The sequence below is a fragment of the Capra hircus genome, chromosome 4 (assembly GCF_001704415.2).
Source record: "Capra hircus breed San Clemente chromosome 4, ASM170441v1, whole genome shotgun sequence".
Taxonomy (NCBI): Eukaryota; Metazoa; Chordata; class Mammalia; order Artiodactyla; family Bovidae; genus Capra; species Capra hircus.
Genome location: NC_030811.1, coordinates 76,571,977 through 76,598,838, shown reverse-complemented (window position 1 = coordinate 76,598,838; position 26,862 = coordinate 76,571,977). Strand labels below are relative to the sequence as shown.

The window sequence follows — 26,862 nt, the reverse complement described above, 5'->3', positions numbered from 1 at the left end:
CTATCAGTCCCATACTTCAGTCTTGTGAAGTAGATAGCATTTATCTTCTTTTAAAATTGAAAGAACTCGGTCCATTCATTTTCTTGCAAGTGGCCAAGGTCAGAAAACTAACCAATGGCAGAGATGGTAGTAAACCTACACATGTCAAACATAAATGGGCATCACCCTATGTACACATTTACTTCTCATGATCACTATCTGCAATTTCATAAAGACGACAAGCTGAGATAGTTGTGACCAAGTTCCGGATCTGACACAGATTATCAGTTTAACCATCAACTTGAAATCATTTTGGTGCTATAGTTTACACCATCTCAATACCTTAGTATTCTCCTCTTTACAGGATGGGGCACACAAAAGGCCAATGCCAGGAATAGACAACTCACAGAATGACAACAGGCAGAAAAATCTCTACTCTTACTAGTCATCACAATATTAAAATTAAAACAACATACTATTCTTCAACCTCGAATTATCAAAGATCCAAGATTATTATATGAACACTCATACATTACCGTTAGTTGTAAAAAGTGATACAACTTCAAAAAGTTATTCATTTACGTATTTCAGATGTTTACATCCTTTTATCTAGTACTTCCAACACCACTGGAAGATATCTTATGCAATAATTCAAAATAAAGAAATTTTATGCTTAAGTGTTCTCCACAGAATTATGACACATAATGGCAGAAAATCAGCGGCCTAAACTTTCAACTATAAGAAAATGGTTAAGCTATATGACAGTGGCTAGGTGAAATATTATACAGCCACCTAAAATTATCTTTACAAAGGAAAAACACCTAAATATTAAGTTGGAAAAAACCCTAAGAATATTAAACGGTACATGTAGTATGGTCACAGAGAAGCATTAAAGACATTAACAAAGATAGCCTTTGGGTGATGGGACTATAGGAAGACTGAACAGAACAATGGAAAAACCACAGTATGAATGCCTATTCCACTTTCCTAAAGGTAAGGCATTCTTAATTACTGTTCTATAATTTCCAAATTTGCAACAATGAACATTATCACCTTATAAATGAATAGGGTTATAATATCTAGATTACCCTAAGGCTCAGTTCTCAAATGCTAAAAATTTTAAAATGTCAGAATTTAAGAATTACAGAAGTGTTTATTATTAGAAGAATCTATTAGCCAATATATTTTCTTTTTGTGGCAGAGGGGACAAAGTTTTCCTCCAGCTTTCTAGTTAAGAGAAAAAGAGGCATAACTGGCAGATTTAATTATAGCTATTGCTTATCAAGTCACAGAATAAAAAAAGCAAGCACTGTAAAAGAACAGCCTTAGTCATCAAATCTTAAATGCAGAATCACCTAGATATCCCTAGGTATTAGGGAAGAAAAAGAAAACTCATTTAGTCCTGGAGAAATGAAATCTCCAATAGGAATCCCTGACTCATCCTCAAAGCATGAACCCGAAGGCTACTTCCCCTGTACAGGAGTTCAGAGACTGGGCACTTGTCCTGATGGCCTGCATCAGCAAACAATGCCCTTTCCTGACAGGATATGTCCATAGAGAACAAGAGGACCAACATGCCAAGTGGACAGGGTCACACACCTCTCCTTCCACATCCAAAGTAAGACTGTGTAAGACTAGTTTTAAACATTTTAAATCTAAGTAAATATTTTCTTTTATGTTTGCTAGAGAGTAATAAAAGGGGGACTCTGTCCAATTACTGTGATATCATTTCAAAGATACCTAACACATTCAAAATTCCCAATAGGAAGAAGGAAACATCTTTAACTTTTTCAGATAAAAGGGAAATTTGGGGGGGGGGGATACATGGGCTAAGTATCAAGAGGAAATGTTTAAAATAAACCATAAATTATTTAATCAACATTTTTTACACTTTCAAAAGATACTAACAAAACCAAACTCCTATCTTCTATTATTGGTTTAGGGAGGCGGGAATCACAAAGCTCAACTATACTGTCATGATACTGAGTAAAGTTAAGGGTTAAGAATTTTAACGCTAAAGTTTTACTAGACCAAAGTCTCTTTAAAATGTGAAAAGTATTTCGTATTTCAGTGCGAAAAGCCATTTCACCTGCACCTTGTAAACAATTAAACTGTACTTTGAAACAAAAACTAGCCAATGTTTGCGACTCATTTTTATACACATTAACTGTGTATCCCTTTCACAATCCAGAATTTCAGAGTGAGGTGACTACTCTTGGAGGTGAATCTTGCCCAGAAGCAAAATTTTCCCTAGCTTATTTCCCATTTCCAAACCCCGCCAAGACTAAGGAGCAACCACTTCCCAAAGTCCCACTTCCTTTTCCATTCCCCAGACCTCCAGGGTTTCCAACGCCCCAGTCTTGCGCAATATCCGTAGGAGCAGCGCCGCAACCACCGCCTCCTAAGGCGAGAAACAACCCTAAAGGGAACATTGTCCAGCAGAAAAATAAAGGAGCGGGGGTGGCAATGGAGGAAGTCGACTTTTGGTCCCACGCCTTCGGATGTGACCCCCTCGTAGTGATGGCTCGAGAGCAATTCCACGACCAAGACTTTTAACCTCCTATCCAGCCCGCCAGTACAAGCAAAGGGCGGAAGGGGGAGGGGGGATGTCGGAAGGGGGGTGGGGAGACTACGAAGGTTATCTCCCAGTTCAGGGCTTCAGCCCGTACAGTCGCCTCCGCCCCACCAGGACTATTGTTCCCAAGTTCCCCACCCCCACCCCGGATAGGAAGTGATAGTCACATCCCCTCCGCCTTCGGCAGTATCCCCTTGGGAGTCTGAAGTAGGCTTCCTTCGGGATAACCACGCACCCTCCACCCCCACGCCCTGCCTCTACACACACTTATCCCTCAACCTCAATCACGTTGACCCCTACACCATCTAAAACCTGGGTCTCAAGAGACAAGAGACAGGACGGCAGTAAATGGAAATCGAACATTCCACGAGATTTCCTATGGACTATCCTTTCTCTTGCATTGGAGATAATACTGCGAACCCAGAAAGAGCAAAAAGTCCTACCCTGACCTCTTTTGAGACCAGCTTGAGCAAAGGGACCCCACGAGTTAAATGCAATCTTAATAGCTCCGTTCCTCAGTCGGCGCTATCCGCTCTCCTTCCTGCCTCGACCCTCCCAGGAGGAGCAGACTGGCTGGGGAGATGAGAAGAGCCTACCGGCCTGCACCTCATTCGCCTCCCGCTCCCAGCCCGAGAAACAATAGGTGGTCGCGGGCGGCGGCGCTAAGTGCGGGCTTGGCCAGCGGCCTCTCTCTTCGCGTCCCGGACGCGGGCGGAAGGGGCCGCGATCGCAAGACGAAAGGAAAGGAGGACGAGGGGCGATCTCACCTCCCAGCCTCTGAGTCCACCCCGGCCCTTGGGGTTGGCGCGCGCCCCCTCCGCCCCTCTCCTTACAGCCGCACACAAAGCGCTGGCGGCCGGGCCGGGCGGGCGAAGAGGCAGTGGGCTTGGATGCCGGTGAGAGGAGGCAACAGCGAGGGGAGGGACTCACCATGAAGTCCCGGGCGAAGTTGTCCTCCCCATTATGGTCCGGACTCTTCATGGCCTGGACCCTCTGGATGAATTTCCTCAGGATCTCCACTTGCTCCATCCTCCCCCGTCTCCCCGGCTGCGGTCGCTGGCCCCCCCGCCGCCCGCCCGCCCGGCGCAGAGCCCGCTCAGTCTTCCCCAGCTCGCGCCCCCTACCCGTCCCGTCTTTCCCGACCCCTGACGCTCCCTGCTCCTCCCCACCGCCCAAGGCAGCGGCGGCACCGGCGGCACCAGCCCGGCTCCCGATCCTACAACTTCCAGGAGCAGCCACTCTCCCACAGTAGTAGACGAGCCGCAGCGGCTAGCGCCAACCCCAACCCCCAGCTTGCTCCATCCTCCTTCCCCGCCCTGCTCCTGCTCAGTCGGAGACGCAGCCACCGCCTTAGGAACACGGCTCTCCGATCGCCCTGCCCCCCCCCACCCCTTCCCGGTTCCTCCTTCCCTCCCTCCAGACTAGCAACCGCAGCCGCCACTCTCCACGGGCGCGCCCCCGCTGCCACCCAGACGCGCGGCCCCGCGCAGCGGCTAGATCCCCGGGGCTACGCAGAGCTGAGCCACGCCCGCTTGCCACGCCCCCAAGCCCGCCCCGCCGGTCTTAGTCCGTCTAGGAGTGGCTGGAAGGAGCTTCAGCCGTCAGCTGGGGGACTTGACCTCATTTCCGGGGCGTGGTTCCGCCCCAGCAGTTTGCAGGTCTGAAGAGAGCTGGTTGGAGGGAATTTGACTCCGCCGGGCAGACGCTAGTCAGTTGGAGTAGGACTTGAATTGGAAACTGCGGTCTCACCGCCTTTTTGTGGGAAAAGTACATTTCTAGACTGCTTTCGCCCCGCCGCCGGCTTTGAGCTGGGACTGCAAGTCCCGGCCAGGCAAGAGTCCAGGAGTAGGGGCGGGAGAGGGCGGCGGTGGGAAGAGAGGCATGCTGGGAACTGTAGTGTCTTCACGTTCGCAGCAGGTACGTCTTCATCTTAATGTTGACGGCAATTAGATCTTGGCACTTTGGGCAATGGCTACGGCCAAGAGAAACGAAACGCTTCTTCAGTGAGAGGACTTTTTGCTTTTTTGCAAATCAGTCTAAAACCTGGTGAAAGAGCGCCTGAGATTCACAGTGGTCCTAATACATACCACACGTTTGCTGAATTGGAGAGAATTTGTCTTCTTGCCTTTAGATTCGGAGCAACTCAGAACTGAATAATAGATTTTTCACCCTAGACTGCATCTTTGTAAGTCTTCTAGAAATCAAAGAATTCTGTCCTAGTCTAATTCACCATTTTACAATGAAAGTGTTTGCTCATGGTCCCCCAGTATATTCTTAGCAGAGCCCAAACTGGAACTCAGATCCTTTTTCTCTCACCAGCACCATGTTACCTCTCACTAAGGAGCGTAAACGTGATAATGTGACTGAAGTGAAAGACCTGATCCATGAACTTCTCTAGGTCACTTCCTTTTGTTCACTATACCCACAAACAATACTTTTTCCGGATAAGATTGGTTAGGCAATTTGGTTAAAATAAATATCAGTAGCAGGCCCCGTTTCCCAGATGAATGTTTAGAAGCACCGTGGAATTTAATAATAAACTTGAAGAAAACAGGTGTGAGTAGCAAGATCCAATTTCCTATTTGTTTTAAAGAAAAATATTTCTTTTTAAAATTAATACAACTGATACATACAAATCTACTCTTCTCAGAAAGAACCACTTCCAGATGTGTCCTTCCAATTGTCTTCCTGTGCATTTGTATACAGGCATGTGCATATAAAAAGATACAGTTTTGTCCTATATTTAAAAAAAGAGTCCCCTTAGAGGAATAGTTTAATTTCTGAGGTGAGCTTTTAAAACAAGGATCTGGAGTATTTTACTTTAATCAGATTATTGAGACTCACTGGATATGAGAAAAGATTAAGATCTGGATTCGCTCACCCACCAGTATAGCTCACTGTAGAGTACCCGCTTCCCCTAGAACTAGGCAAGGAATTAGAGTGTGAGCAGTAAATGGGCAGATGATCAGGACTGCCTCTACTTTTGATATGTCAGAAGAATGTGCAAATCAGATTGATAAAGACTATATGCTGGACAAACTGTATCAGTCTAGTGACAGTGGGGTGGGAAGTGTTGACTTGTTTTGAGTTATCCAGCCCTATTTTGGCTGATGGTTTTGCTGGGGCTTTTTTGTTTTTGTTTTTAACTTTTCTTATTACAAGCTTCTCTCTCTCTCTTGCAACACTAGTGTCTCCAAATCTCAGCAGCTACCTTTGGCATCTCATGTAGGTTAGGGAAAGCTAAAGTACCCTTATGGATTTCAGGTCTTTCTGGCTGTGTATGAGTAAGTTGTGAGGTAATAAGGGGAGAGAATGGAATGAACACTATTAGGAGGCAATACATGACACAACAAAAGCTGAAACTAAGATCATAGCATTGCAATTACAGAGACACAGAAGGAGATGAGAATGAAAGAACTCACAGAACTCAGTGACTGACTTAGTGGGCAAAAAAGAAGGTGAAATTTAAAAATAACTAAAATTACCAGATTAGAAGAGATCAGAAAGTTTGACAGAACACGAGGCTGTGCATGGTATGGACAAATGGAGACTTTTGCACAGATGGTGTGAGAAACTGGCACACCATCTTTGGAAGCAGTTTGCCCTTGTGTGTGTGTGTGTGTGTGTGTGTGTGTTAGTTGCTCAGTGGTGTCTCTTTGCAACTCCATACCCCATTAACTGTAGCCTGTGAGGCCCCTCTGTCCATGGAATTCTCCAGGCAAGAATACTGGAATAGGTTGCCATTCCCTTCTTCAGGGGATCTTCCCAACCCAGGGGTCAAACCCAGGTCTTTCACATTGCAGGCAGATTCTTGAGCAACCAGGGAAGCCCAGTTTGGCCATGTGTGTGAGTGCGTTAGTCACTCACTCATGTCCTATTCTTTGTAACCCCTTGGACTATAGCCCACCAGGCTCCTCTGTCCATGGGATTCTCCAAGCAAGAGTACTGGAGTGGGTTGCCGTTTACTTCTCCAGGGAATCTTTACAACTCAAGGATCGAACCCATAAATGTATCAAAATGAAAATATCATGTATACTTTGACTAAAAAATTTATTGATAATATTTAGAGCTGTGTACAAGCATATGTACTTTATACAGGCTTATTTGTAATGGCAAGAGTGAAAACAGTATACCTACCTATCAAAAGGTCACTGGTTAAAAAAAAAATCGCATATTTAAGTTCTATGAAGCCATTAAAAAATGAAAAAAATAGTCTGTATGTTATGTGTTGAGGTCAAATAGGTTTCAGAATCTGCTTATTAAGTGAGGAAAGCTTGGCACACACTTGTTCATGTTATTCCATTTATGTAAAATGGAATGTGGATAAAATATGAATAAAGTGCTTGAACATGCATAGAATTTTTCTGAAGTATACTTCAAAAACTGCTAGCTGTGATAGCCTCTAGGAGGACCCTGAGAATCTTTGGTAGAAAGGATACAACTTCCAATGAGCATACTCTGTTATATTCTGAGTATTTTAGGATATGTGTGCATTACTTTTCAAACAAAGTTAAATCTATTTCATTAAAAAATGTTTAGACTTTCAGTCTAGGCAGTAGGAAGAATGGGAATATCTTTAATAGAAACACACAAAAATAGGAGGAAGCAAATCTTGTCTGGGTGATGTTTTAAAATGGCACAGGCTGTTTCAGAATTTCCACCTACTTATACCACAGTTCCCAAGGAATGTGACTGCTTTACCCATCCACAGCCAAGGATTTGTGCGCTTGACCCAGGTTAACCAACCCATGTTGACTGGCCAGCAGCCTTGACCTGATGTAGGAATGTGATCTGGGAGTGTCAGTTCTCACTGTTAAGAACTGGAACTTAAAACCTAGAGAGAGTAAGTCATTAAGCTCAAGGGCAGAATCTGAATGCCCTGGGGTAGAATTAGGGATTTGACAAGCTGAAGCCCTGTGAGAAAAGTAGGAAGTATGGAGAATCCGGTTAGTCAAGAAAGGAGCATTAAGTAAGCATACAGAAATAGGTACATGCATGTGGCCATGGGAGAGATGGGGAGAATCTGTGGGGCAACTTAATTTCCTTGTAACTTTCTAAGATAGGTTCTGTTAACATTTATTCCAGTGGTCAATTCTGCTTTTCCTGAAATACATTAGGGCAGTAATAAAGATCATAGGCTCTGAAAGGAGAGAGGTGAAGATTCGAAAACCCATTCCATTTCTTAACTCAGGGCAAATCACTTTATCCTTGACTTTAAGCCTTAGTTTCATCTTCTAGAAATGCTAGCTGATGCTGTCTTAACACGATGTGTTTCAGAATTAATGTACTAAACCTTATACTTACTTATAGGAAACACAAAGTAAGAACTGGTTAAACAGGGGAACAACAGAAGGTGAGATGGTTGGATGGCATCACTGACTGGATGGACATGAGTTTGAGTAAGCTCTGGGAGTTGGGGATGAACGGGGAAGCCTGGTTGTGCTGCAGTCCATGGATCACAAAGAGTTTGAGCGACTGAACTGAACTGAAAGACAGAATTAATGATTTCCAGATCTTTACTTTTTTGCCCCAACCTCTCTTCTTTGGCTCTTTCCCTACTCAATAGTAACCTTCACTGTGGGTAAATATGTGAGGAGTGAGAAGAAAGCCAAATAATGTTTTAAAAGATCTCCCTTACTACTTCCTTACTACTTTTGTGAAGATTTTAGTGGGAGTTTAAAACTAATAATCTGAAAGAGAGTTCAGGATTATAGATCTATTTCATATTCATAGTATTCCTTGCTAGCTCAGGTAGAAGTAATAATGCTTTATAGAAATAAAATAATAATAAAGTAATAATGCTATATAGAAATTTAAACTTGTAGTATTGTTACATCTATTCTCATAAAAACTGCCCTTGTTATAGCTTTCATAGTTATAGCTCTATGTGAGTTCTGTTTTTTTTCTATTAACCTGGAAAGTTATTTGGAATCTTTGATTCATTAATAGATGAAAAACTAAATAAAACATGGGAGTGAACCTGAGTAGCTCATGTGAAAAACAAATGTCAGGTGCATGACCAGAAGCCACAGGTCCTGAGTTTCCAGCTTGTTGCATAAACCACTGAGTCACAGTGCTTTTATACCTGGTATAGTGAAACTACAGATAAAGAATCAAACCCATTCCTAAGAGTCTTCTAAAGCAGCGCTTCTAATATTAACCTGTCATTTCATGCTCCAGTCCTCAGTCTTCTCCCTACTCTCAAACTTAAGGACTGATAGCTGATAACTTATGGGAGCATGGATAAGAAAGGAGAGAGTGAAATTCTTCTCTACTTTATTTCTGGTATTCTTTACTCCCCCATTCCTAGATCTAGTTATAGCAACAAAGCTCTTTACATCTCTTTTTTTGCTTTTTTGATTGAACTGGGTCTTCATTGCTGCATGCACTCTTTAGTTGTGGCAAGCAAGAGCTACTCTCTAGTTGAGGTGTGTGAATTTCTCATTGTGGTGGCTTCTCTTGTTGCAGAGCATGGCCTCTAGGTGCACTTCGGTTGTCGTGGCACACGGTTTAGTTGCTCTGCAGCATGTGGGATATTCCCAGACCAGGGATCAAACCTGTGTTCCCTGCATCGATGAGCAGATTCTTAACCACTGGACCACCAGGGAAGTCCTATGTTCACCATTATTTAACATGTGAGTTTATTACTGAAATAAGAAATCCAGTTTATAGGGAACTGGATGCAAAAGGAGCATATCTTCTTTAGTCTATAGTAGAATAAGACTTTTAGAAGAAAGGCATTTAAAAATGGAAAGAAGTTTGGAAAAGATGAAATTTTTAAATAAAATACATTTCTAAAGTTATATGTCAAAAGGTTTTTTTTTTTTTAATACTTACTCCTTGTTTATTCTCATAACTCTGCCCTAAAGTAAGCAAGCTGGATAATATCATCTCCCTCCTTATTTATACATTAGAATACTAGTAAGGATATTAATGCCTAAGCTTAAAGAAATGAAATGATTTGCCCAAAATCATATAGATGGCAGAAATGAAATCAAAACCCAGCTGATTCTCAACGCTCTTGAAGCTTCAGTGTTCCGCAACAAAGGCTGAATAGGATAACAATAAATGCTAACTACAGTAGAATACTGTAATTAAATCCACTCTCTTCTGTAAATTTTCTCTCATATTTCTCATGCTATTTCATTTAACATTCAAAGAAAAGTTAAAATTTTATAAATAACTTCAAAGTCAAGTACTACCTGAGCATCTAGTTAGTGATCCTTTAATGTGATGACTTCTAGTTCCTGTATTCAGGAATGGGTTGTTAACAAGGACTGTAACATATGACTGCACCATATATAAAATCCATCCAGTATATTGATTGGACTCGGGTTCAACTGTCAGCAAAAAGCCATAAAACAAAAAAGCAAAAAAAATCCCTTTTATTCAGAGACTGCTATTATTTTAAATTAAATGTAAATTGCGGACAGAAACACAGAAATACTGTATTATTTCACTTATATATTTAAAACAAACTCAGAAAAAGAGATCATACTTGTGGTTACCAGAGGCAGAGGTATGGGGAGGGGAGACTAGAGGAAAGTATTCAAACTATATAAACTTCCAGTTATAAATAAGTATTAGAGATATGATATGCAATATGATGACTATAGTTAACACTTTGATGATATACAGGAAAATTGTAGAAAAAGAGTAGATCCTAAGAGTTCTCATCACAAGGAGAAAAACTATTTTCTTCTTTCTATTGTATTTATGAGATGATGGATGTTAGCTAAACCTTGTGGTAATCATTGCACTATATATATACATCTGACTGTCATGCTATATACCTTAAATTGACACAGTGATTCATGTCAACTATTTCTCAATAAAACTAGAAAAAATAAATAGTGATTCCGCTTATATGAGGTATCTAAAATTGTCAAATTCATAGAAACATAAACTATAATGGTGGTTACTTGGGTCTAGGAGTAGGGGGAAGGGCAGTTGTTTATTGGGTTTAAGTTTTGATTTGCAATTTTTTTTAACAATGTAGATATACCTAATATCACTGAACTGTACACTTTAAAGTGTTTTACTGTCTCCTGGAGGGAAGAGACATGTAATATATACTTAGTACCCTGATTTTTATGTCTGTTGCACCAGTTGAGTGGCTGCTGTCTGGGATGTGTCTTCATTGCCTGGCTTTGATAGCCAGGAAGCTTCCATTTCTGGGTCCCATGGCACTGTGGCAGTTCTTTGGCAAGTTATACCCACAAGGCACTGTACAGACAGTAGACTGAGGCACACCCCCCCCAGCATTTCTGTGAAGGAGGCCTCTTTGTTTATTTTGGATTTTCAGTCTGAGGAGCAGTCTTCAGATTTGGTCACACTTTGTGGCATGTAGATCTGCTCTCAAGGAACATAGGCCTTGCCTTGCCATGCCATCTGGGCTGTTTCCCTCTGCCTTGCTTCAGTTAATCAGTATCATCCAGGAAAGACTTCATACACTTATCTGGAGCCCTGATATTTGCAAGTGCCACCTAGGAACCCCTCCAGATCATCTGGTTATGGTGGCCAGTGGGGCTTACACTTGTGGTCCTACAGGACTGTATACATTTGCATACATTTAAAAACTGATACTTGAATGTCTGACTTCCAAACAGCCTGAATCTAGGTGCTGAGATCTTCCACTTTGGGACACTGGCAGATCTTGTCACATACTTAACAACTGGGAGCTATTAGAAATATAAGAAGTCTGCTTGGTCAAGCACAAATATTTGAGAGATAGGCAAGAGGAAATGAAACAGCAAATTTCATCTCCTACTTGAGGCCACATCTTCAAGACTGGGAGAGATGGTTTCATCTGCTATTAGAAACCAACACACAGAGTCATGCAAAATGAAGAAACAGAGGAATATGTTCCAAATGAAAGAAAAGATGAACCATTGGGAAAACAAAACATTAATGAAGTGGAGATAAGTAGTTTTTATGATAAAGAGTTAAAATTAATGGTCATAAAGGTGCTCACTGATCTAGGGAGAACACAGTGAAAATGTCAACGAAGAGATGGCAAATGTAAGAAAGTACCAAAAAAGGTCACAGAGCAAAGAATCCAGTAACTGAGCTGAAAAATACACTAGCTGGGTTTAAGAGCAGACTAGATGAAGCAGGAAAAAAGATCAGTTAACTCAAAGATAGAGCAGTGAAACTCACCCAATCAGAGAAGCACAGTGAATATAGCTTAAGGGACTAATGGTACGTCAAACAGACTGACATTTGTATCGTTGAGCTCCCAAAGGAGAAGAGAGAAAGGGGCAGAAATCTTATTTGAAGAAATAATGGCTAAATACTTCTCTAATCTGAGGAAGGAGACAGACATTTAGATCCAGAAATCCCAGAGTTCCAAATGAGGGGAAATCAAGAGACCCACATACCAAGACATGCTATACTTTAAATGTCAAAAATAAAGGTAAAGAGTATCTTAAAAGTAGCAAGAGAAAACTAACCTGCTACACACAAGGAAACCCCCATAAGACTTACCAGAGTTTTCAAAAAAAACTTTGCAGGCCATAAAAGAATAGCACAATATATTCAAAGTGCTGAAAGAAAAACACTTCTAACCAAGAATACTATACATGGCAGCAGAGCTCACTCAGAAGTGAAGGAGAGAGAAGGCGTTTTCCAGATGTGCAAAAGCTAGAGTTCATCACCATTAAGCTGGTCTTAAAATAAATGCCAGTGGAAATTCTTTGAGCTAAAAAGAAAGGGTGCTAATTAATAACAAGAACACATGAAAATAGATCTCACTGGAAAGGCAAATATATAGTGAAGATAGTGAATTAATCATAAAACTAGTGTGAAGGTTAAAAGACAAAAGTAGTAAAAAAATTAGTTATAAGGGATACACAAGAGAAAAAGATGTAAAATGGGACGTCAAAAACATTAAAATGTGGGAGAAGTAATAGTAACAAGCTTTACAGTTGGATCAAACAAGTTATTTTTACTTAGAATGTTATAGATACAAGTTGTTATGTATAAGCTTCATGGTAACCACAAAGCAAAAGTCTTTAGTAAATACACAAAAGATAAACAGAAATGAATATAAACATACCATTAAAGAAATTTAACCACAGTCAGAGAGCAGGAGAAGAATAGAGGCACAGAAAGGAACTACAAAAACAGTCGGAAAATAATTTGCAAAATGGCACTAAGCATATACCTTTCAATAATTACTTTGAAAATGAGCTAAATACTCCAATCAAAAGACCGAATAGCTGAATGGATTTCTTTTTTTAAGATCCATCTATATATTCTACAAAAGACTCACTTTAAATGTTGAGAATCACGCAGACTGAAAGTGAAGGTATATTTTCCATGCAAATGAAAACCAAAAGTAAGGTGAAATAGCTATGCTTATATCAGACAACATAGAATTTAAAACAAAGAATGTGATAAGAGACAAAGAAATACATTGCACAATGATAAGGGTCAATCCAACAGAAAGATAAAACATTTTATAAATATTTATGCACCAAGCATAGGTCACCTAAATTTTGGAAGCAACTATTACCATAGCTAAAGGGAGAAATATATAGTACAATAATAGTAGGGGACTTTGGTATCCCACTTACATCAATGGATAAATCTTTCAGATAAAACATCAATAAATAAACGCATTGGCCTTGAACAGCATATTAGACCAGATAGACTTAACAGGTGTTTACATATGATCTCTATTCCATCCAAAAGCAACAGAATACATTCTTCTTAAGTGCACATGGAATACGTTCTAATGTAGATCTTATGTTAGGGTGCAAAACAAATCTTGATACATTTAAGAGGAATGAAATCCTCTTAAATACATATCTAGCATTTTCTCCAACCACAATGATATGAAAGTGAAAGTGTTAGTTGCTCAGTCATATCCAACTCTTTGTAACCTCGTGGACTATAGCCCACCAGACTCCTCTGTCCATGGGATTTCCTAGGCAAGTATACTGAAGTGGGTTCCCATTCTCTTCTCCAGGGGATCTCAAACCTGGGTCTTCTGCATTGTATGCAATTCTTTACCATTTGAGCAACCAGGGAAGCCCTTGAAACTGGAATAAATAACATGAAGAAAACTGGAAGATTTGCAAAAATGTAGAGGTTAAACAACATGCTACTGAACAACCAATGGGGCAAAGAAGAAATAAAAAATATACATAAAAATATACCTTGAGACAAATGAAAATGGAAAAGGAATACACCAAAATTTATAGGATGCAGCAAGAGTAGTTCTAAGACAAGCAGTTCAAAGCAATAAATGCCTTTCTCAAGAATGAAGAAAAGTCTGAAACAACCTACTTTTATTTTTTTCTTTTTCATTATGGTTTCTTATAACATATTCAGTATAGCTCCCAGTGCTATACAATAGGACCTTATTATTCATCCATTCTATATGTAATAGTTTCCATCTGCTAATCCCAAACTCCCAGTCCATCCCTACACCACTCCCCCATCACATTGGCAACCACAGATTTGTTCTTTATATCTTTGAGCCTCTTTCTGTTTCATAGTGAAAGGGAAAGTCGCTCAGTCATGTCTGACTCTTTGCGACCTCATGGCGATACAGTCCTGGAATTCTGCAGGCCAGTATACTGGAGTGGATAGCCTTTTCCTCCTCTAGAGGATCCTCCCAACCCAGGGACTGAACCCAGGTCTCCTGCATTGCAGGCAGATTCTCTACCAGTTGAGCCACAAGAGAAGCCCAAGATTACTGGAGTGGGTAGCCCATTCCTTCTCCAGGGAATCTTCTTACCCAGGAATTGAACCAGGGACTCCTGCATTGCAGGTGGATTCTTTACCAACTGAGCTTTGAAGGAAGCCCTGCCCTTCTGAAATCTAAAATATGACGCAAATGAATTTGTATCATATTTAGATTTCAGATATAAGTAATATGGTAGTTGTCAAATAACGTAATCTACCCTTCAAAGTAGAAGAAGAAGAATGAACAAACCTCAAAGTTAGTAGAAGGAAGGAAATACAATTAGAATGGGAGTAAATTAAAATGAGACTAAAAAGACAATAGAGGGAGATGGGAGGGAGGTTCAAAAGGAAAGGGATATATGTATGAGATTTGAGAGAAAACAAAATTATGTAGCACGATTCTCCTTTAAGAAATAAATTTTAAAAAAAAACAATAGAAAAGATCAATGAAATGAAGCACTGGTTATTTAAAAAGATAAACAAAATTGAGAAGTCCTTCAGTTCAGTTCAGTTCAGTCTCTCAGTCGTGTCCGACTCTTTGCGACCCCATGAATCGCAGCACGGCAGGCCACCCTGTCCATCACCAACTCCCAGAGTTCACTCAGACTCACGTCCATCGAGTCAGTGATGCCATCCAGCCATCTCATCCTCTGTCGTCCCCTCCTTCTCCTCCTGCCCCCAATCCCTCCCAGCATCAGAGTCTTTTCCAATGAGAAATCCTTAGAGACTTACGAAGGAAAAAAGGACTCAAAATCAGAAATGAAAGAGGAGGTAATACGATCAACACAACAGAAACAGAATGGATCATCAGTTCAGTTCAGTCGTGTCCAACTCTTTGGAACATCATGGACTGCAGCACGACAGGCCTCCCTGTCCATCACCAACTTCCAGAGTTTACCCAAACTCTCATCCATCGAGTCGGTGATGCCATCCAACCATCTCATCCTCTGTCGTCCCCTTCTCCTCCCACCTCAATCTTTCCCAGCATCAGGGTCTTTTTCAAATGAGTCTGCTCTTCACATCAGGCAGCCAAAGTATTGGAGTTTCAGCTTCAACATCAGTCCTTCCAATGAACACTCAGGACTGATCCCTTTAGGATGGATTGGTTGGATCTGCTTGCAGACTAAGGGTCTCTCAAGAGTCTTCTCCAACACTGCAGTTCAAAAGCATCAGTTCTTCAGCACTCAGCTTTCTTTATAGTCCAACTCTCACATCCATACTTGACTACTGGAAAAACCATAGCTTTGACTAGACAGACCTTTGTTGGCAAAGTAATGTCTCTGCTTTTTAATATCCTGTCTAGGTTGGTCATAGCTTTCCTTCCAAGGAGCAAGCATCTTTTAATTTCATGGCTGCAGTCACCATCTGCAGTGATTTTGGAGCCCCCCAAAATGAAGTCTCTTACTGTTTCCATTGTTTCCCCATCTATTTGCCATGAAGTGATGGGACCAGATGCCATGATCTTTGTTTTCTGAATGTTGAGCTTTAAGCCAACTTTTTCACTCTCCCTTTTCACTTTCATCAAGAGGCTCTTTAGTTCTTCACTTTCTGCCATAAAGGTGGTGTCATCTGCAAATCTGAGGTTATTGATATTTCTCCCAGCAATCTGGATTCCAGCTTGTGCTTCATCCAGCCTAGCATTACCAATGATGTACTCTGTATATAAGTTAAATAAGCAGGGTGATAATATACAGCCTTGACATACTCCTTTCCTGATTTAGAACCAGTCTGTTGTTCCATGTCCAGTTCTAACTGTTGCTTCCTGACCTGCATACAGATTTCTCAAGAGGAAGGTCAGGTGGTCTGGTATTCCCATCTCTTTCAGAATTTTCCAGAGTCTGCTGTGATCCACACAATCAGGGCTTTGGCATAGTCAATAAAGCAGAAATAGATGTTTTTCTGGAACTCTCTTGCTTTTTCAATGATCCAGCAGATGTTGGCAATTTGATCTCTGGTTCCTCTGCATTTTCTAAATCCATCTTGAACATCTGGAAGTTCACGGTTCACATACTGTTGAAGCCTGCCTTGGAGAATTTTGAGGATTAGTTTGCTAGCATGTGAGATGAGTGCAATTGTGCAGTAGTTTGAGCATTCTTTGGCATCGCTTTTCTTTGGAATTGGAATGAAAACTGACCTTTTCCAGTCCTGTGGCCATTGCTGAGTTTTCCAAATTTGCTGGCATGTTGAGTGCAGCACTTTCACAGCATCATCTTTTAGAACTTGAAATAGCTCAACTGGAATTCCAACACCTTCATTAGCTTTGTTCGTAGTGATGCTTCCTAAGGCCACTTGACTTTGCACTCCAGGTTGTCTGGCTCTAGGTGAGTGATCACACTATCGTAATTATCTGGATCCTGAAGATATTTTTTGTGTAGTTCCTCTGTGTATTCTTGCCACCTCTTCTTAATATCTTCTGCTTTTGTTAGATCCACACCATTTCTGTCCTTTATTGTGCCCATCTTTGCATGAAATATTCCTTTGGTATCTCTAATTTTCTTGAGGAGATCTCTAGTCTTTCCCATTCTATTGTTTTCCTCTATTTTTTTGCATAGATCATAAAAGACTGAAAAAGTGAAAGTGTTAGTTTCTCAGTTGTGTCTGACTCTTTGCAAGCCTGCCAAGCTCCTCTGTCCATGGGATTCTTCAGTCAAGAATACTGGAGTGGGTTGCCATTCCCTTTTCCAGAAGCCTACACACACACACACACACACACGTGGAATCACACAGTATTTGTCTTTGTGACTGGTTCATATATAATATAGCACATTTTCTTTATTCATTCATCTAAGGACTGGGCTGTTTCTACCTTTGACCTTTGTGAGTGGTGCTGCTGTGAACATGTGTGTACATGTATGTAGAGCAATATTGCTAGGTCATATGGTACTTCTGTGTTAAACTGTCAGAGGAACCACTAACCTATTTTCTACAGTGGCTGCACCATTTTATAATCTCACCAGAAATGTACAAGGGTTCCAATTTTTCCATATCCTTGCCAACGCTTGCTATTTCCCTTAAGAAAAGTTTTTTCTTTTGCTAATTTCTAGCCATCTTAGTGGGTTTGAAGTGGTACCTTGTGGTTTTGATTTGCATTTTCCAAAGATCATCAATGTTGAGCATCTTTTCTTATGCTTTTTGACTATTCATATCTCTTCTTTGAAAACATGTCTATTCATGTCTTTTGCTCACTTTCTGGTTATATCTTTGTCTTTTTACTGGTGAGTGATAGCAGTTCTTTCTGTCTTATAGTTCAGTTCAGTTCAGTCGCTCAGTCGTGTCCAACTCTTTGCGACCCCATGAATCACAGCACGCCCAGTCCTCCCTGTCCATCACCAACTCCCGGAGTTCACTCAGACTCACGTCCATCGAGTCCGTGATGCCATCCAGCCATCTCATCCTCTGTCGTCCCCTTCTCCTCCTGCCCCCAATCCCTCCCAGCATCAGAGTCTTTTCCAATGAGTCAACTCTTCACATGAGGTCAGCTTTAGCATCATTCCTTCCAAAGAAATCCCAGGGCTGATCTCCTTCAGAATGGACTGGTTGGATCTCCTTGCAGTCCAAGGGACTCTCAAGAGTCTTCTTCAACACCACACTTCAAAAGCATCAATTCTTCGGCGCTCAGCTTTCTTCACAGTCCAACTCTCACATCCATACATGACCACAGGAAACACCATAGCCTTGACTAGACGGACCTTAGTCGACAAAGTAATGTCTCTGCTTTTGAATATACTATCTAGGTTGGTCATAACTTTCCTTCCAAGGAGTAAGCATCTTTTAATTTCATGGCTGCAGTCACCATCTGCTGTGATTTTGGAGCCCAAAAAAATAAAGTCTGACACTGTTTCCACTGTTTCCCCATCTATTTCCCATGAAGTGATGGGACCAGATGCCATGATCTTCGTTTTCTGAATGTTGAGCTTTAGGCCAACTTTTTCACTCTCCACTTTCACTTTCATCAAGAGGCTTTTTAATTCCTCTTCACTTTCTTCCATAAGGGTGGTGTCATCTGCATAGCTAAGGTTATTGATATTTCTCCTGGCAATCTTGATTCCAGCTTGTGTTTCTTCCAGTCCAGCGTTTCTCATGGTGTACTCTGCATGTAAGTTAAATAAGCAGGGTGACAATATACAGCCTTGACGTACTCCTTTTCCTGTTTGGAACCAGTTTATTGTTCCATGTCCAGTTCTAACTGTCTTATAGTTACTAGACTCCTATCAGATATGAGTTGCAGATATTTTTTCCCATCCTGTGGGTTGTCTTTTCGCTTGGGTTTTAAAACACTGCTCTCTGCTATTTTTATCCTATCTCTTTTTAAAACAATGAATTTATTCAGTAGGATAATTTTGAATACCTAATATATTGTTAGTCACTGTTTTAGGTACTAGCAGTAAAAATACAACTACCGTTTACTCTCTTTACACACTTTTTAATTTTTTTTCACTGTCGTTTTTCTCTTAATGCCTTAGTGTGAGCATTTTCTGGAATTATGTTGCCTTCTTTGTGGAGGCTTCTTTCCCCTTTTTTTGTCCCAGATAAAGTGTATTTAACCTTCAGGGCCCAATCTAAACATCAGTCCTCTGGGAAGATTCTGTGATTTCACCAGGAACAATCAATTACTCTCTCTTTGCTCCTATAGCACTTTATACATTTAAAACAATATTCTAGTCTTTACATTGTTTCATAACTGTTTATATCTCTGGAATGTGAGCTCTTTAACATAGAGATCTTATCCTCATAATTAATAAATTTCTCCCAAGCTCCAGTAGAAGTTGGACACATAGAGATTATTCAACAAATATTGACTAAGTTATCGACCCTGATATTTTTAAACTTTTCATTATGAAAAATTTTAAATTTATTCAAAAATAAAGACAATAGTGAGCTGAATCGCTGTTACTTATCTGTCAGCTTTGACAGTTATCAGCCTGTGGCCAGTCTCATCTCATCTACTTCCCTTCCATTCTCTCTCTCCAATGAATTATTCTGAAGCAAACCTCAGAAATCATTTCAGTCAAAAATGCTTTTCTGATATTTTTAAAGGAAATGTTTAAATATTAAATATAAAACTTTAGTGTACATGGAGTCAGCTAACTAGAACCCTCAATTAACTGTCCCCCAATTTTAACAGAACAAGACAAATAAGAAATTATCTGTAATCTCAAAGCTTATCTAATTTGATTTAGTAGGTTCTAATCTTATAACAAATCCAGCATAACCTTCTAAATTTCTATACTTAGAAAAACTCTCAGATTTCACTAAGTTTAACTGTATTGCAAGACCTAAATTATCATAGAAATAGCCAAGGTTAAGTATTTCACTTAGGCAAGAAATATACGTTTTTATGGTAAAGTTAAAAAATTTTTTGTTAAATCTCATTTCATTAGAAACATGTTTCATTACATTTAGATATAAAATGATAAAGCTGGAGGCACAGATTTTTTTTTTAATTACATTGCATAATGAAGTGTGGAGTGTTATATGAGTATGGTTAAGAAATACTACCCTTTACTTCTTTTAATCTAAGGAACATTTTTTGAACTCCTTCTATTTCCTCCATTACCTTTGGGGGTCTGTTGGAAACTTGTGAAGGTTTTTTCTGATACATCTAATGATTTACCACTTTGCTAAGCTACTATCCTCTCTTGCCTGCCTTTTATGATAGTCTTCTAATTGGTCTTTCTGTATCAGCCCTTGCCTGTCTGCCTCAAAAGTCAGAACAGTCCTTTATAAAATATGTCAGATTCCATCACTGCTCAGCTCAAAACCTCCTAGTTACTTCCCATCCCACTAAGAGATAGCATGTTGTATTCTCAGTGTATGTGGTATTGCTCACTAGGGTGTGTTTTGGAAATTTGTGTAAACCTTTCGGGATGTACCTTGATTGAGTGGGATTTAGTGTGTTTCCGCCTGCTAGTCCATCCTACAGCTTCCCTTAAACAATCATTTCTCATACTGTATGATTTTTAAATCAATTTTAGAGGTAAAAATTATATAAAATAAGATGGGCCATTTTAACTGTGCAGTTTGATCAGTTTTGACACATGTCTACACCCTTGTAACCACCACAACCGTCAAAGTATAAAGCATTCTCATCATCGCAAAAAGTCCCCTTGTGTGTCTTCTGCATGACTTTTGGATGTCCTTTGGACATTCTGGAAGGTGAAAAACCTGTTTATAATGATCTGAACCTAGACCTAACTCCATTTATATAAATATACAAAATGTTTTTGCATGGTTTTAAGGTACATTTGATTTTCCAGAAATGCAACCATCATATAATTTGAGGGAAGATGACACTCTATAGAGTGTTCAGAACTTTACCAGAGGTTTGTCATTTAGAAAGGTATTTTAAAGACTGAATCAGCATCACCATCGGTGACTTTTGAGGCTTAAAGGAAACACACCTTTATCATTCTGCATTTGTGCCTGTCACATTTACAGTGGCTAGAAAGGTGACATTTTTATCTTTTACAGTGTTTATGTCTAAACATTTACCTATTGAAATAGATTAATTTTGTTATAACTTACTTCCATTTATTTCTCATTTGTATTACAGGTTCAGTATTGTATTTGTTCTTTTGAAGTTAGGTGTGTAGATAAGTTGTATCACCAGTGAGGTTAATTTCAGGATATAAGGGAAGAATATAAAACATTTGTTATAAAAAGAGAGCACTGGACCTTCAGATTAGAGGACTGTCCTATAAATTCCAATCCTGCCTCTTTCCTCCCCTGGATTACCTCTCTCTTTGAATCTGCTATTCTCCTCCCTGCCCTTTGGCTCTAGCTACACTGGCCACTGACTTCTTTGCTGTCCCATGAGATTTCCAGGCACGTCTGGACCTGTGTCCTCCTTTGCTGTGCTTCCTCTGCTGGAAAGCCTTGCTGCCACATGTCCGTATGGCCCTCTCCCTCCCTTTCTTCAGCTCTTTACTTAAATATCACTTTCTCAGTGAGGCTTTCCCTGGCCGCCGTATTTTAAATTGCATCTCTACCACTCGGCACTCCTCATGACTCTTCCCCGACTTATTTCTCTTACAGACTTATTACTTTCTAGACAGACTTTGTATTTTGCTCTTTATAATTTTTTTTGGTTAACTGTTGACCTGCCCTATGCCCTCCCCCTCCCCCCTGCCCCCCAAAACACACTCTAAAATCTAAATTTGATGAGGCCAGCTGCACAACGTGGATTGGTGCAAAGTGGAAAAAAAAAAATCACCCAGTTCCCCAGCCAATTGAAATTTGTTTTTGATATGCTACAAAGTCAGCCCTGGGCTCCCTTTATCTTCCAATCTGGTGTAAAATTGTACTGGCTTCCCCAACCTGTAGTCTTATTTATAAAGGCAGCAGTATCCCTAAAGTTTAGAACAATACCCAGTTCACAGTAGGCACTCAATAAATATTGAATGAATGACTGTCTTTAGAATTCCAAGAGAGGTGTTTTTGTGTGATTTTATCTAAAAATTTGGAGCCTTAAATACCTTTAGTTTTATATTAATATGGCTTTCTAGAGAATAATGCAAAGTATATTACCTGGAGATGTGCCATTTGCAGTCTCTTTATGTTGTAAAAGTTGGTTGATTCATAATTCATTCTCTAAAGGTCCTATTGTATTTTTTCCTTCATTAAGAAGATTGATAGCTATAACCTAGTGTTATTTATAAACTATATCCATAAGGCACATTGATGTGTGTCCTACATATGGTATAATTAATCTGAATCATAAATTACTTACCAATCATTTGCCTCCAGGTGTCAGAGGCAATATATGGTATCTTTCTTAAGAATAATACTGGAGAAACATTGTTAATACAAATATACCTCATTGATTTGAGCTCCTACTATTTTAGAAATTGAATTAATTTTCTTGAACTGAGCTAAAAATTTTAACCCTTGAATAATCTCCAGATAAAAGCAAATCAGTGGTTTAAAGAGAATTATAAATGGATGATCAACCTGTTTAAGAAAACAGCCTACCTATAGATAATCATTTGATGTAATCGTATGTTTATTCATTCAGGCCAATATTTATTAAGCAGCTGTATGCAGCAAGCATGGGTCTGGAAATATAAGGGCAAATGAGGCAGACTCCCAGTCTAATACAAGCAAGTATTGACACAAGTATAGACACAATAAAATGTCGTGGTCATCAATATAGCAGTCTTACAGGGGACATAAAAGGAATAGATGTGGGCCTGCAGTGGTCATATCTGCCTGCAGAATTGAGAATTAGATTGAAAAGTCTTCAAAAAGAAGTTAATGGTTGAACGGAATCTGGAGTTACGAATGTGGTTGTGTGGGTTGAATGATGAGATGAAAATATTGTAGGCATAAAGAGCAGCAGGATCTAGAGGACAGAAATAATCCACCTGGTTAGCAGAACCGTTTGAAAGTATTGGAGTATAGACTACCCTGGGAGCGAAATGAGTGGTGGGTAGAGATCAGGAATGAATGGCCTGGTACCATGTACTAGAGGAATTTGAGCTTTATCATTGCATCACTTTACTTCACTGGAGTTTGGGAATTCATTAGACAGATGGAACGGGAGGTATTTCAGCTGTTAACAGCAGTCCAGATGAGCATTGTTTGAGATCCCACAGTAAGACTACAGCAGTTGAGATGAAGAAGAGGGAAACGGATTGGAGAAATGCTAGAATCTGTAGGACTGGCTGATGGTCTTGGTAGAGGTATGGAGAGGAAAAAGAACTTAGCACAAGTCATAATCTCAGATGCCTCAGGGGCCAAACAGTTGACAAAAATGAGTCAAAGAAACCTCAGCACCCATTGTGGCTGTTATGAATACTAGCTGAAATGAGAGCTTGCTGCTAAGTCACTTCAGTCATGTCCGACTCTGTGAGACCCCATAGACAGCAGCCCACCAGGCTCTGCCGTCCCTGGGATTCTCCAGGCAAGAACACTGGAGTGGGTTGCCATTTCCTTCTCCAATGCATGAAAGTGAAAAGTGAAAGTGAAGTTGCTCAGTGTGTCCGACCCTCAGCGACCCCATGGACTGCAGCCTTCCAGGCTCCTCTGTCCATGGGATTTTCCAGGCAAGAGTACTGGAGTAGGGTGTCATTGCCTTCTCCGGAAATGAGAGTGAGCTTACCTGAGTCTAAATGGGACATCTACTCTTGTTTTAGCCCATTGTTCTGTGTAAGTGGAGCCTGATGTTGCATCTTCTGGTTTTTAAAGAGAATCCTAAATATTTTATTTTTCTGTGACATCTCCCAAATCTTAAGTGTTGGTTCAAAGTTGTTTTTTTTTTTTTTTTAAGTTCTGTCTGAACCAAAATAAACAACTTCAGTAAATAAGCAGCTAGGTTGCAGCTGTCCTAAGATGATGCCTATCTTTTTTTTAATGATTAGAAGTACGATGCTATTCACTAAGATAAGAAGTAGAGGGAGAGAAGCAAATTAGGGAGATGATATGGAGAAGACTAATGAAATTTTGAACATGTTGAGTTTGAGGTACATCAATTAACAGCAAGCTACAAATGCAGGTCTGGAACACAAGTGAAAAGTCTGAACTGGAAAATAAAGACCTGGGAGTTATTAGTAAATGAATGGGAGGTGAAATTATTAGCCAGTTTACTTTAAACAATATTTCAAGAAACCTTTGTTTTCCTGTTCTTGTTCAATTTCCTGTTCTTGGCAACAATTGTTAGGGATACCTCTCCTGGCCCATTTAGGAACCCTCCATAGTACCTGACACAGTCAAGGGCTTCAGAAAAATTCCCTTTCTGACAAAAACAAGGATTTTTCTTGACGATAGTTTCTGTAACACTACCCTTATTCCTATGTCTGTTTGCCTTTTGTGTTTCTAAGCAAGATCCTTCTGTCATTGATGCGACCAGAACTGACTTGTGGTAGTCTCTGAAGGCAAAAGTCAAACATCTCCAAATGCCACTGTTTTTTTTTGTTTTGTTTTAATATTACAGATCGTAAGACCTTAGAAAATAGAGATTCTTCTTTCTTTCATAGTTCCTCATTAGCAGCTAATTTTCTTCTGTGAATACTTAGAAATAAGAACTGAGTGATATTATTCAGAGTTTGAATACCATGTGAAGATGAACTCATTTCCCAAGGTGGTAATCTTAGTAGCTTGCTCATATTACATGTAGGATGTGAGTTGCTTGCAGCTCTATCAGCCTTCAAGTAGGTGTAACATGTGTGCTCATTTCAGGACCTAGGCTGAAGGAGCATTGCTTTTTGTTATGGCAGGTAAAGATGGCTGGTAGAAACTCACTGTCTTTTAAAGCCTCTGCTCAGATATTATATATATCATATCTGTTCACATTCCATTGGCTAAACCTGACATCTGTTGAGGGGGGGAAATACATAATCCTCTTGGGGATAATTACCACGGTCTACAGTAGTAGGTAAGTGTATTTTTTGTGCTGGGGTGTGATGAGATGATGAAAAGAAAGGAAGTACCATAAATGAGATCTTACTCTTCTGATGGGATAGGAAAAGTGCTGTCGATATCTGTGTAGGAGAGTAAAGGATTGATTTTTATTAACGTCGTGAAAGAAAGAGTTAGATTCCAGGTACTATTAAAAAAAAAAAAAAAGGGCCAGATTCCAGTGAAGTGAGTCTACGGTCAGATGACATGCAGGGTGCTGATGACAGCCAGCAAAGTGGAATTAAGTAAAAGCAATACTGACACTACAATTGCAGTAGCGATGCATTCCTGGCATTCAGTTCTCTGCTGGCCTCTCTGATTTTAGACTCTGTATTTTTATGGACTGTGATCACCTGGAGAGCCTCTGGCCCAGCTATGGGGAGCAGCTGCCATTTCTCAATCCCAACAGATATTGCCATGTGGGGACACTAAGGACACTGTGGCCACCTTCTATATTTGAAATCTCACTATTTTTCAGTGTTGGCTCAAATTTAAAAAAAACACACTGTGGGCCAAACAAAATATTTTTGTGGGTTAAATCAATCTTAGTTTGTGACTGCTTATCTAGAGGAGTGGATTGATTTCATATCCTTCAGATAATCTCCCATGAACATGCTTCTCTCAACATATGTATTTGTTCTAGTTGTTTTACAGGTTGGAGGTATGATTGACTTCCTTTTGCAAGAATGGAGTTGTTTAAATGACATGTGTTACTGCAAAAAAGGGCAAAAAGGAAGAGAAGGTAATTTCATCCCTTCTCGATTTTTATGCAATGATCAAATTATCAGCAGAATATTAATTTTAGAGGTGGCTTTTTTCCATGGTATACTTGGAACCAATCCAGGAGAGGCCTGATTTATTGCACAGAGGCTGAAAATGATCTGGTAGCAGCACCTGGAGGGTATTTCCTTCTCATTTCTATTCTTGTAAGTGTTCTTTCCATCACTGGCATTAGTGCTTGATGTTCTCCTCACACATAGCCAATTCAGAGTTCATAGATGATGGTGACTAGAAGAAGGTTTTACCCCTAATTTTATTAGAACCAGAGTAATATTGAAATGGCTGTATTTGGATGTGTAGGTGTCCAAGTTGTTTCATAGTGGCTTCCACAGCTAAGCCCTTCTGTTGCATGATTGAGGCTAATTCATGGAGAATAAATACTCTACCACACTGATCTTCATTGGGGTCTTCTCAAGGACAAGTACAAGATTTCCATAACCTCTGGACTGACAAGATTCATATTTCAAGATGACCTCAAATATTCAGCTAATCAAAGGGGATAAAAACTTTAGAAACCACACCCAGAAATATGTCCGACTTGTTTTTTTCTGACTATAAATCCAGAGAACAATTGAGATTCTTTAAATTTAAGTATAAAGCCCTATGGTTTATAAAATTAAAGGAATTTTTCAGACTATTAAGAGTGCATAGCATTGTACCGATAGTGTTGTTTAGTTGCTAAATCACGTCCAATTCTTTTGCCCCCCCCCCACGACCCCATAGCCTACCAGGCTTTTTGTCCACTGGATTTCTCAGGCAAGAATACTGGAGTAGGCTGCCATTTCCTCCAGGGCATCTTCCCAACCCAGGGATTGAACCTGCATCTCCTGCATTGTAGGTGGATTCTTTACCGCTGAGCCACTTGGGAAGCCCATACTAATAGTGTACATATTTCTATTGGGAACAGTTTGACATAGTTAGAGGTAACAACCACATATACTTGCCACTACAGTATGTTAATAGATTATGTCTAAATAAACACATATTCGTAGCATTTGCCTCTTGTGATCAAGTATTGTTTAGAAAGAGATAAATTTAAGCTTTTGTATTATATACTCAAATGCATTGGCTTTAATTACACTAATGGTTTACATTAAGAAAAAAGTTATATTAAGTTTGACAATGTAAAGTTATTTATCTGTACTCTTTAAAAGAGCAAAATTCTGTAAAGCAATTATCCTTCAATTAAGAAATAAATTAATTAAAAAAATAAAAAATATTTGAATTTGAATTAGCATGTAATACAGAGGCACTTAAAAATGAGAAAAAACAAAAGCTAGTTTATGAATGAGTTTGTGGGAGTGGAAACAATGGGTAAAGATGGTGAGTAATTTACCTGAAACCTTAAAAATGACTAGATGTTTAAACTGAGTAGAAAACGTAACTCAGAATTTCTTGGTAAAAGGGGAAATGTAAGTTGCATAGTCTTACTAACCACT

The 26,862-nt window shown here is 39.8% G+C and overlaps 1 protein-coding gene across 2 annotated transcripts in view; it reads right to left on the bottom strand.

Moving 5' to 3' along the window:
* PTPN12 (protein tyrosine phosphatase, non-receptor type 12) overlaps window positions 1-3,940 on the bottom strand; it is an 85,886-nt gene extending 81,946 nt beyond the window's left edge. For both annotated transcript variants that reach the window (XM_018047268.1, XM_018047269.1), the window contains exon 1: window positions 3,485-3,940. In XM_018047268.1, the coding sequence (XP_017902757.1) occupies window positions 3,485-3,583 (99 nt within the window). In that variant the 5' untranslated portion in view covers window positions 3,584-3,940. The remainder of the gene's footprint in view (window positions 1-3,484) is intronic.